The sequence below is a fragment of the Hyperolius riggenbachi genome, chromosome 2 (genome assembly GCF_040937935.1).
Source record: "Hyperolius riggenbachi isolate aHypRig1 chromosome 2, aHypRig1.pri, whole genome shotgun sequence".
Lineage (NCBI taxonomy): Eukaryota > Metazoa > Chordata > Amphibia > Anura > Hyperoliidae > Hyperolius > Hyperolius riggenbachi.
In genome coordinates, this window is record NC_090647.1 from 130,149,773 (window position 1) to 130,162,397 (window position 12,625).

General features: G+C 46.1%; 1 protein-coding gene across 1 annotated transcript in view; it reads right to left on the reverse strand.

Annotated features, from left to right (window-relative positions):
• Positions 1–2,534, reverse strand: part of TSPAN31 (tetraspanin 31) — a 28,552-nt gene extending 26,018 nt beyond the window's left edge. Inside the window, exon 1 of the mRNA XM_068267409.1 lies at positions 2,281–2,534. Within this exon, the coding sequence (XP_068123510.1) occupies positions 2,281–2,343 (63 nt within the window). The 5' untranslated portion in view covers positions 2,344–2,534. The remainder of the gene's footprint in view (positions 1–2,280) is intronic.
• Positions 2,535–12,625: the final 10,091 nt, after the last annotated feature.

Below are 12,625 nucleotides of genomic sequence, written 5' to 3' on the forward strand. Positions count from 1 at the left end.
CAATCTAATTATTAAAAGTGTGTACACATCTTTGATGGATGTCGCCTGTTGGGGATAGAGACCTGATCTCTTTGTGAACATTACTAGGCCAGGCTGCACAGACGTGAATCAGCTGTGTAGTTGATGATGCGCTCTGTTGCTATGTGTGAGGCGGAGGGATGAAGGAGCGAATGGGGGAACGGCAAGCACAATGCACTCAGCTGTCGCTGAGGATGAGTTGATATCCTAGGTGGATCGCTTGCAAGTTGGGGGACAGAGCCCTCTGTACACAACCCTGATTATTGGCTGAGGCTTAAAGGGAACCAGAGAGGAACGTAAAAAAAAAACAAAAAAAACCTTTTATACATACCTGGGGCTTCTTCCAGCCCCATAAGCCTGGATCGCTCTCACGCCGCCATCCTCCGCTTCCTGGATCGGCAGTACCGGGTCCCGTCACTACCGGCGGACGCGGCCAATTGTCCGCATCACAGGGGCTCCCTCCATACCCGTACGCATGCGGCTGCGCAGTAAGCAGCCTCACGCGTACGTATATGGAGGGAGCCCCGTGTGATGCGGACAATTGGCCGCGTCTGCCGGCCGACTGGCGGCCATGACGGGACCCGGTACCGGCGGATCCAGGCAGCAAAGGACGACGGCGTGGGAGCGATCCGTGCGTATGGGGCTGGAGGAAGCCCCAGGTATGTATAGAATCTTTCCTGGGGCCTCTGGTTCCCTTTAATAATAAATGATAGCTTGTCTCAATCAGCAGCTTCTAACTCTTAGTAGCCCAGGTAAATATATAGCTTAGCTCGCCACTAATTCCAGAATTTTTACCAACTAAAAAAAACAACTAACTGATCAACTACTTTTATATAATGTGAAATTAGTACATTTCTTTACAAATCCATTGCTGGGTGAGTAATCGGAGCAGAAGTTACCAAGTAACTAATGAAATTATTAGGTGTAAGTGTACTTTCACACTATGTTGCGCTGGGGTAACAGACACAGCTTTGGGCACTAGTCTACTTTAGGGGACCCAGCATGAGCATAGGGAACAGTTCTCCAATCAACACCTCCTACCTCACAAAGCATGGTTATTGGCTGAATAGTGTGGGCATAGTTTACTACAACCTATTGGAAACCTAATCCTTAGCTGAATTTCCCTATGAGGTTTCCTACTGGTCCGCCTAAAACAGACTAGTGTCCAGTTTTGACCGTTGTAATGTGGTGCGATCCAAAATCTAAGAACACTTCACACCTTAACGGCTGCAATGGAAAGGATTCTATTGTTACAATGCAGAACATACAGTGCGTTGCTGGAATCACACATAGGCCTCGTTCACATCAGGGCCGTTTCTGTGCGCTTTTTACAGCGCACTGCCCTGTGCGATCAGCAAGGTTTTTACTTTCCCATGTAACTAAATGTAGCTGGTTCACATCTATGCGCTGCGCTGAGCAGCGTTACAGAAACGTAGGGTTGCATGCATTTCTGTGCGTTGAGCTGGAAAGCGCACATCAATGCAAGTGAATGGGTGCGCTTTTTTAGCGCATAAAAGCGCGTACAAACACATAGAAGCGCATGCGTTTTTTACCCCTAATTGGAGAAAAAAATACATTTACATACAAAAACAAAGTTTTATTGACAACTGCTGCTGGTACAACAAGCAAAACGTGCTTTAAAGAAGCGCAGCGCAACGCACAGAAACACGCACTAAAGCGCGCACAAGCGCATACGTTTTTTACCACACGCTTTCACACGTTTTTCAGCGCAGCAGATGTGAACGAGGCGGCTTGTTTCCATATGCGTGCTTTTAGCCGTGCTTATGGAAACAAGATTGCAGGGACATCAGAGAGTGCATAGACTGCACTCTCTGATGTTTCGATACATGCGCTGCAATTCACCACTGAATCGCAGCGCATGGTTGCACGCATTCTGGATTGATTGCACCCACGACAAAATTCATAATGAATGGGATCTCAAGTGCAGCCCCTGAAGCAATCCCGTGCAATGCAGACCTGCACTGCATGACGGAAACAAGCCCTAAATGATGTTGCAAATTGGTAATGGCTTATTTTGCCGAAAAAGAGCCTACCTGTGAAACAGTCTTACCTAATAGTGAATGGTAGACCCAGTAAATGGTAGACCCGTTTCACCGTCAGGACAGATCCTCCCAGTCCTGCTAGCACAGAGCTGAGATAAGCGGAAGCAGGTAGCATAAAATCTTATGACACCGGCAAGCTGATAGGATAACATTGCTGCTAATGCAAGAGAAGCTGAGTCCCCAGGCGCACCATACTTACCATGTAGACCACGTTGAGCGCACATAGTGCATTCTTGGAGCAAGTGAAGCCTCCGCACACCATCCTCCCACAGCCACCGCTAGCCAGGCTCCGCTGAATAACGGAAAGCGCCTCTGTCAACCAGAAGCCTCTCCAGTAACCACTGTCCAGTGACGTCACTGCTCTTCCTCAGTGAAAGGCACTGATTGGCTAGGGATGAATTAGCTCTGCCTATGCATCGCTTCGGCTTCTCCTGCCATTTCCTGGCTGGCTGACGAGGTGACGCTGGCGCAGCGGTGACGTACCCAGTGAGCACGTAAGCCGCCATCTTGCTCCACCAGCCACGCCTTTTTTGTTGCGGGGAGCTGGAGTGCGGCAGGAAGAGATGTAGCGTAATTGCGGAAGAAGCGTGTTTCAGCTTGTGATAGGGATGTTGCGGTAGCTCTACATACTGCTGTGTAAAAGTCTGCACTGATATTTGCCTGGACAAGAGCTGCACAAAGTGCTTGTATAGCATGTATAGCATCTTACAGTTACTCTCCGAAGAGTCCCTCTGTTGCATCACTCTGTATTAATACCCTCTTTGGGCTCTATTCATAAAACATTTGGAGCGGAAAAAATCGTGGAGGGAAAATACCTCGGTATTTTAGACCTCTGGGTGGTCATTCATAAAAATCTTGCCAGCTGCGATGCAAGTGCGGAGATCTCCCGCTGAAGGCTGGCGGTAAGCTGTCGGAAGGCATGCGGTAACACTGAAGCCAGCAGAGTCCCTCCGTGCGCTGCTCTCTCTGGGAGGTCGGTCCCATTCACTTTTATGTAATCCGAACTCTTCTCGCTACATCAGAGGAAGCGGTGTTTCCCGTCCATATACCGCTTCCTCTAATATTTATGAATTGACATTTTGTAACTTTTTCTGGATAAATTCTAGAAAAACACAGCAGAAGGCAGAAATTACTCGCTCTGCTGGGGGAACAGCTTTTATGAATGCCCACTTTGCTAAATGGACGGGAAAGTCAGCTGTTTTGAGCGGAAAAGTTGCGGGGAACGTTTTATGAATAGAGCCCTTTCATCCGCTGAAAGTAAGCCCTAGCAAGAATTGCAGCCATGATCAAAATATAATCCCTAGCTGCAGTTAGGGGAAAAGTATGACAACTTGTGTTTCTACTGGAGCCGATGGTCTCGTGGACAGGACCGAGTCTATCATTGGGCAACTGCGCTAAAAGTTATTTCTTCCCCATAGGCTAAAGATTGGGGACACAGCAGCATGGAGCTGGGGGAAGTAGAGGATTAGGGGGACATCGCATGACATGGGGGACAGTGCAACATGGAGCTAGGGGTAAGAGAAGTATGCAGGGGGACATTGGAGGGGACATAGGGTACATGGGACACAGGAGTTTAGGGAATAGAGGGGGACACCAGGAAGACACTAAAGGTACAAGAGGGACATGGGCTTGGAAGAGGTGACACACAGCACAGGAACTTGTGTGTTCAGAGAAATATAAGACATCCCCTGAAAATAAGCCCTAGCACAACATGTGGAGCAAAAATTATAAGGTACTGTCTTATTTTTGGGGAAACACAGTAAATTGCCTACGAGGAAGTTTGATTGTGCTGATTTGGGTCGTTGCTTTAATTCATGCATGCAGGGCTGTGGAGTCGGTCCAAAAATACTCCGACTCCTCAGTTTAGGATTCCTCCGACTCCACGACTCCGACTCCTCTAATTTGCATATTACAATTTTGTTGATTAAAAGTATGTAACATGAAATTCGTCTCTTAACTGCCAACGCTTAGGAATTTTACAAGACAACTGAAGTGAGAAGGATATGTAGACTACTATATTTATTCCCTTTAGACTAAAACTAGTCCTTGGTAAGAGTACTTGTAAAAGGTACAAACCGGAACAAAGAACATCTATCAGGCCCTAGGCAATGTAAGTGTGGGTACATGTAAGAATGATGTGCAGGTACTCTGCAGGGGAATGAGGAGATTGTAAACAGACAACACCTCTGTGTTCAATGTGCACAGCATTCTCAGTGGATTCCCTGCAGCTCTGTGGGGAGTGCATATGTAGAGTATAGTACTACTGTGTAACAAAGTAAACCTGAGACAGATGAAATTAAAGTTTTATACATACCTGGGGCTTCCTCCAGCCGCCTTCAGGATAATCAGTCCCTCGTTGTCCTCCTCCGCCACCTGGATCTTCTGCTATGAGTCCAAATACTTGAGCCAGTCAGGCGTAGTGCGCATGCACACACTCCGCCGCCAGGAGCATACTACACCTGTGCAGCACTATTGCGCAGGTGCAGAATGTTCCTGGCTGTGGGAGCGGCATGCGGCCGGACAGCGCTGACTGGCTGAATTACCAGGACTCATAGCAGAAGATCCGGGTGGTGAAGGACAGCGAGGGACTGATTAGCCTGAAGGGGGCTGGAGGAAGCCCCAGGTATGTATAAAACTTTACTTTTCATCCGTCTCAGGTACCCTTTAATTTGTAGTCACCAAACCAAATTTTAACAACATATCAAATTATTTGATTTCATCAGCAAAGGAAGTGCATACATTTGCATAAATCAGCATCAATGCAGAATTATTTCCATCTCGTTGACCATCTCTATTAGTGACACAGCTACACATCAGGCTTTATTCTTACAGCATAGATGTTATTTAGTATATATAAAAGATTCCTGTGTACACATCATGTATACAGTCACAATCAGATATGTATATCTGACCTTAAAAATACGGGGACTGCTTTATTGAAGCAGCACAAGTAACTAATTTTGATTGGTTTATTTCATTTTTGTGGACTAAGCACAGCTATTACTGTATATATACTGTATATATACATTATTTTTAATGACTATTATCTGAGAAATAGAACATTTTATCATATTTTCTATTTTAACCACTTTACCCCCGCGCGTACGTATTTCTCCGCCCCTTTTTCCATCCTTTAACAACCAGGGACGGAGAAATGCGTACTTTCCGCGTTCCCGACGCTGTCCGCGCTCCCGCTCGTAAACACGCCGCCGCCCGCTCGCCCAGAGATCAATGAACGGGAAAATCCATTCCCGTTCGTTGATCTAAGCCCTGCAATGATCCGCTGCTCTCCTATGGGCAGCGCGATCATTGTGAGAAAAAACTCACGTGTCCAGCCTCATTATACTTCCTCCAAGCTTCCGGAAGGAAGCTTGGAGGTCGCATTAAAACAAAAAGTTACTGTGGCCATCTTGTGGCCAAATAGTAAACTACACCCTACACATTTTTCACATACAAATAAATGACTTTTACACATAAAATTAACTCATTACCTCCCACACTCCCCATTTTTTTTTTTGTAATTAAAAAAAAAATAAAAAATTTACAATTAAAAAAAATACATAAATAGTTACCTTAGGGACTGAACTTTTTAAATATTTATGTCAAGAGGGTATAACACTGTTACTTTATAAACTATGGGCTTGTAATTAGGGATGGATGCAAAAATGAAAAAAATGCACCTTTATTTCCAAATAAAATATTGGCGCCAAACATTGTGATAGGGACATAATTTGAATGGTTTTATAACCGGGACAAAAGGGCAAATACATTTCATGGGTTTTAATTACAGTAGCATGCATTATTTAAAAACTATAATGGCCGAAAACTGAAAAATAAATATTTTTTCCCCACATTTTTCCTATTTTCCCATTAAAACACATTTAGAAAAAAATAATTCTTGGCATAATGTCCCACCTAAAGAAAGCCTAATTGGTGGCGGAAAAAACAAGATATAGTTCATTTCATTGCGATAAGTAATGATAAAGTTATAGACGAATGAATGGAAGGAGCGCTGAAAGGTGAAAATTGCTCTGGTGCTCAGGGGGTAAAACCCCTCAGTGGTGAAGTGGTTAATTACAGTTACAAATTCATTAGGAGTCGGAGTCGGTGCATTTTTTCCCGACTCCGACTCCAGGCACCCAAAATTGCCCGACTCCACGACTCCGACTCCACGATTCCGACTCCACAGCCCTGCATGCATGTCAAACTCTGGCCAGTGGGCCGAATATATAAAATATTTTACAGGCCAATCTCTATCACCAGCTAAAGCATACCTCCCAACTTTTTGAGATGAGAAAGAGGGACACTTAAACCACACACCCCCGACACACCCCTAGTCATGAATACCATAAAGATTTCATAAGAAAAATATGTTGTTTTATAATTCAAACAACATTGGTCCCTTCTATCCTGTTTCATTTTCCTTAAAGGAGTTCTGTTACGGGTTATTAAGGAGGAAAACAGACACTTACCTTGGGCGTCTATCAGCCCCCTGCAGCAGTAATGTCCCACGGCGGCGTCCTCCCATCTGCCGTTCTCTGCCGCCGGCCCCGGTCTAGCGCGGCATGGAATCCAACTGCGGCTGCGCTACAGTGGCCGCGTACCCGCTCGCTTCCGCCTGCGTCATCGGAAGCTTACTGCGCAAGCGCAGTACAAGGCTCCGTTGTACTGCGCCTGCGCAGTAAGCCTCTGATGACGCGAGCGGAGGCGCGGCAACGCGCATTATTCGTCTGTGTGACAGCCGAATAATAGCCCGGTGCCGGCTGCGGGGAACGGCGGATGGGAGGAGGACGGTGTGGGACATTACCACTGCAAGTGGCTGATAGAAGCCCCAGGTAAGTGGCAGTTTTTCTCCTCAGGAACCCCCACAGAACCCCTTTAATAGTAACATTTGAAAATTAAAAATATATCAACTTTAAGGATGGGAATAAAGTTTAGAGTCATTCAAACATATTTTTCAGTAGAGAAATATTATATTTACATAGAAAGAGGGACAAAGTCCTGAAAGAGGAATAAATGAGGAAGAAAGAGGGACAGGGTTCCCAAAGAGGGACTGTCCCTCCAAAAGAGGGACAGTTGGGAGCTATGGCTAAAGCGTTCCATAGCTCAAAATAGTAAAAAGATTTATACATACCAGGGGCTTCCTCCAGCCCCATCTGCTTGGATCACTCGGCGTGGGAGGGATCTGAGTGGATGGGACTGGAGGAAGCTGCAGGTATGTATATATCTTTTTACTATTTTGAGCTCCGAGTCCCTTTAAGCCATACGGGGAAGTGTTAGACACCACGGAGCTGTATAGTGGAGGGGGCCACTAGACACACTAGGGAAAGTAGGGAGGGGCACTAGACACCAGAGAACTATAGGGAGGGAGTGAGGGGGGCACTAGACACCACCAGGGAACTATAGTGGAGGGAGTAGATAAAATATTAAACAAGGATGCCAATTTCTTAAATGATAATGATGATGATATTTAATGTAATAAAATTATTTTTCTTTCTCAGCCCAAACAAACTGAACGAACTCTTGAACTAGGAATGTATGATGCCTGGCAGTGTCTCAGTTGTGTGAGCACTTAGTAAACAAAGGGCCATATGCAATTCACTTTTTCACCTGGGTGATATTTTTAAATTTGTCAATAAAATGCATTTTAAGCCACCGGAAAGCAAGAAAATTATCAAAATAATTTTGATAGTCCTTTTTCATTTACTTTTTTGTACTTTTTTAGTTGAAATGTGCTGGAAAGGTATTTTAATTTGAAGATGAAAAATTATCACCTAGGAAAAAACTCAGGTGAAAAAGTGAATTGCATATGGTCCAAAGGGTCTTATCTGTTTGTTATAACAACCTCTGACACTGTTTTGTATGTTTTGTTTCAATGAAGACATCATAATGAAAAATCCATGTATCCCCTTTGATGTTGCATGTATAAAGCTGTCTTGTAAGCATACCGGATTCAGTCTGACAAAGGCCCAAGGGCCGAAAGCTTGCTCTTTTATATATACTTTTAAGTTAGCCAATAACTGGTATCATCCTGATTAAAATCTTCTTACTTATAGTGGAGGGAGGATGACTAGACACCAGGGAACTGTATAGGGGAGGTAGCTAGAACCACTAGACCACGGGAGAGAGTAAGGGCACTAAATATCAGGGAACTGTAAAAGGTATAGTGGGGCCAGGCAACATAAGTGAGATAGTTGGCCACTAGACATAGAGGTCGGACCACAGCTTGGTCCCAGTGTTCAATTTTGACCCACTTTGTATTTGAGTTTTACACTCCTGCTCAAATCTGATGCAAAAAAGAAAACCACTTCAGTCTTAATGTATTTCTATGTGGAGGGAAGGCTCTGGCTACCATAGAGCTTTCCCAATCCTCAAACACCGGTATTACTACACTATCTCGAAATAAGCTATTCTGAAATGCTAGACATTTCAGGACAGTCCTCGTACGTGTGAGACTATGGTAGGGATTAGATTGAGAGCTCCTCTGAGGGTTAGTGACAGGACTATATAATATTTGAAGTAAACCTGAGGGGGTAAAGTGTTTAAATATACATACCTTCATGATCTATAAGTTCTTTAGGCTCCTTGTTGCATTCAACCTCGTCTCTGTCTTGCTGCTGTATGCCTTGTGCGGAATTCCAGTCAGATCTCCAGGGCGCATGCACTGTCCACCCGCATGCCCTCTCTGAAATCGCTTCCGCACAGCTGTGTAAAGCAACCATTGCTGGGAATGTCTTAGGCATGCACATTTCCAATTCTTTCCGAACTGTGCAAGGCCAGAACAAACTCTTATGTGTTGGCACAGCTGGAATAACAAATGAGCTAACATATAATATGTACAGTATATATACACACTATACATTTATAGACACACATACATTCGTACAGTATCTTTAGAGTTACTAGGTCTCAGGTGCGCTAAATCTGGTGTTATCGCTCTCACACTCTCATGCTGGTCACTGGAAGTTCACAATAGCACCGCATGGCAGATAATAGTGCTGGAGTTCGAAATTGGGGTTATTGAAGTTTGGGAACCCGAATCTGCGTGTCACCTTACTTCAGCAGTGTTGACCGGCAGATGCACATTTCAGTAACCTAAATTTGAATACCAACACTAGCAGAGAACTTTCTGAGGATCTTAAAGTAAACCTGAGATGGGGTCAAAGAAAAAATTATATATACCTGGGGCTTCCTCCAGCCCCCTCTGGCCTGATCGCCCCCTTGTCATCCATTCCTCAGTCGCCAACTGGATCCTCCGTAAATTGATCCAGAAAGTTCTCCGGTTGTGGCGTACTGCGCATGCCCGGCCGCACGCACTCCCCATCGCGCTCTTGAGGCCGGGACCATTCTGCTGAGATGAAGTCCTTTCAATTAGAAAGGCAAAAGTATTATCCTTAACAGGGTAGTCCACTTCACCCATACTGGAACACTTGTTAAATTAGTCTACATCTCAAGACATCACAACAGTATTTTGCAGTTTGAAAAATTGTTGAAGTCCTTTATTGCACAAAAAAATAAAAAAAAGTTTTTTTTCCTTTAAATTACTTCAAGTTATGAAAATCCTTCAATCTTCATGAGAATCACAAATATATACTGTCACAGGAGCCCTGGTGGCTGGAACGCGAAATGCATTCCAAACGGTTCCAGTGCACAGATCGTGCAAACTGTGGTCACAGTCGATGCGCAGAAACCGTTGGGAATTGGCCGCAGACAAACCAGAAGGGAGCCTGTGGGTTACGGAAATACACTTTACACACTATTTCAGGGTATATCTGCCACCACCAATGGTATGGGCCAGTGGTCCCTACCGACTGACTGACTGATCCTGCAAATAAAACGGTTAAAACACGCTGTATCCTGTCTAGATATCAATAATAGTAGCGACTCCTCAGAGACCTAAGTTCAGTTTCTGTGTAGGGCTGTATAGCAGGTGTAGCTGAACAGTAAACGACTTTGATAAAGTCTTTATTTACGTGCAATATAAATAATTAATATATACAGAAAATCGTTAAAAACAACAATTATAGAGGCAAATGATAACACAGTATAAAAGAAACTAAAAGGGATAAAAAATACTTTGATTTGTGGAAAGATGTCCTTTTGTGGGAAAAACTTGTAGAGTTCCTTTTGTTTCAGTTCAAAGTTCAGACCAGGTGGATGCCAGCATATCCTCAAGCTGGCACAGATGTGATCAAGATGGTGTTTCAAGGTGGAGGACACTTGCGTTTCAGCCTGTCAATAGTTTTATCACCCATCGATGCGGGGAGTGGCTATGACAGGCACAAGTCCAGCCTCGGGAGGATGGAGCAGGGGCTTTCCCATCCTTACAGACCCTCAGACTGGCAGAATTCTAGTTCGGCCCGTCTTGGGGTGCACGTGGGGGCAGTTAAAACCTATACCGCATATTCACACTCGGCATGATTTTACGAATCCTAGGACATGAAATATGACAGGTCTATCATGAGAATTTACCCCCCCCCCCCCCCCCCACTCTCTTCAAACCCATATTGCTATGAGAGTTTAGGGGACAGAGTTCTGGGAATTTCACAGAACCACATTTGGCGAAGCTGTCATCTCAGAAACCCCAGAAATATGACAGATCTGGGAAGTTATGGATTATGCTATGAGCCTCAGGTCATTCAGGGTGTGTGCTGGCAGCTGGCTTCCCTTTGATCCTTACCAAGGAGCAAGGTGTCAAGACCTCCCGGGGATTTGTAGCCTGCCTGGCTGAATCTAGGCCTCCTTATCAGAGTGAAACAGCTGGCATATCCTCTGAGAGGGGCCATTAGCTTTCCAGGGGGCTGGGGAACCAGCTTGTTACAGCTATGTGCTAAACGCAATTAACTACCTTTCCCAGAACTGTCTATCTCAAAACCAAAGTTTGTCATTCTGAGCCCTGCAATAGATGGGTGATCAGAAACGACTGCTGGATCTGCGATTTTTATGCGTTTTGGATGACTGGGCGTCGCTTGGCGTCACACCTCCCCCTTTCTGAGCTCTGCACAGGGAGGTGTCACCAGGACGCCTTCCGTAGCAGCCATTGGTGCTGTTGGGTCGAGTTCCCCCTGACACCGGGACAGACCATCGGCGTTTGGTGTCAGCTGCCTGGCTGGCGGGTCTCGAGCTGCCAGCACGGCGGGAAAACCCATTGGAGCCTGCGGTTCGGTTCACCTGGACAGGTCGCTGTCCACTACCCTCAGGTTTGACCTGACATGGACCGTTCTGGACAGGGCGTTTGCTTTACTGCGGTCAGATGGGGTGTCTTCCAGGACTGCTGACAACGGGCAGTAGGTTGGTTAGGTCAACAATCAGCCCACGCAGGGTTTCCCTGCTAAGTGGCTGTGGCCCTAAGGGAACCCTGCGGGAATCCCTGGACCTTTCCAGCTCCTGACAGACAGCACATGCTTTGCAGTAGTTTGCTACATCCCTGTTCATCCTGGGCCAATAAAACTGTTTCCGAATACCGGCAAGTGTCTTGCAGACACCTGAGTGCCCTGTCAGAGGATTACCATGTGCGGATTTCAGCACAGGTCCCCTGAACGCACTCGAGACCACAAGCCATTTGGTATTCGCTTGCGGTTTACCTGTAGGGGGCTGTACAGACTCACTGTACAGTCTCCCACCTTCCCAGTACACCTTAAAAGCGGCCCCGTCTGCGAGGGACTCAGAGGCTTGCTGCCTGAGTGCCTCCAGGCTTGGGCCACTTTGTAGTGCTGTTGTGAGTACAGCGCTGTCAGTTTCAACCAGCTGGCCCAAGACACATGAAGTCAGCAGCTGAAAGGTCCCTGTGCTGGGGTCAGTACTGAACGAGAAGTTCGGCGCTGAGCCCACAGTGCTGGCAGCACCCTGGGGGACTGCCAGTACAGGCACATCATTGTCATTACAATAATCAACATTCTTTACATCATTGACACATGCCTTAATGACAGTGACAGGTACCGACACATTTTCATACACAGTTTGTACAGTAAACTCAGGTACAGTTACATCATCATCACAACAGACAGTTTGTACATCAACCTCAGGTGCCTTTGAAGCAGGCACTATTGAACCTTGTACCCTTGAACTGGGCACATTCAACCCACCTCCCCCTGGCGCCCCCCCAAGTGTGTAAAGTACCTGGTGGTGGGCGGAGAGTCCGTCTCCTTCCGTGAGCGACAAGGCGGTTGTGGCAGGTTCGTAGTAGGACACAAGCTTACCCAAATCAGTCCCCAGCAACACAGGGACTGGGAGATCCTTCACAACCCCAACAACCCTTTCTTGGACCCCTACCCCCCAGTCGAGCTTCACTCTCGCTTGGACTATGTGCAAAAGGGTGCCCTCTACTCCAGTAAGGGCAAGGGATCGTCTGGAGCTGATGCTCTCTTCTCTGGCACAAGGTGTGAGTGAACTAGCGTGATGTCAGCTCCGGTATCTCGAAATCCGGTGACAACCTTGTCGTTCACTCTAACAGGCTGCTGCTGGTCGGTTCGGTCGCGGATTTCCTTTCCGCGGGCAAACAGAACAAAATCTGATGATCCAGGCTGTGGTTCGCTGGCTGGTTG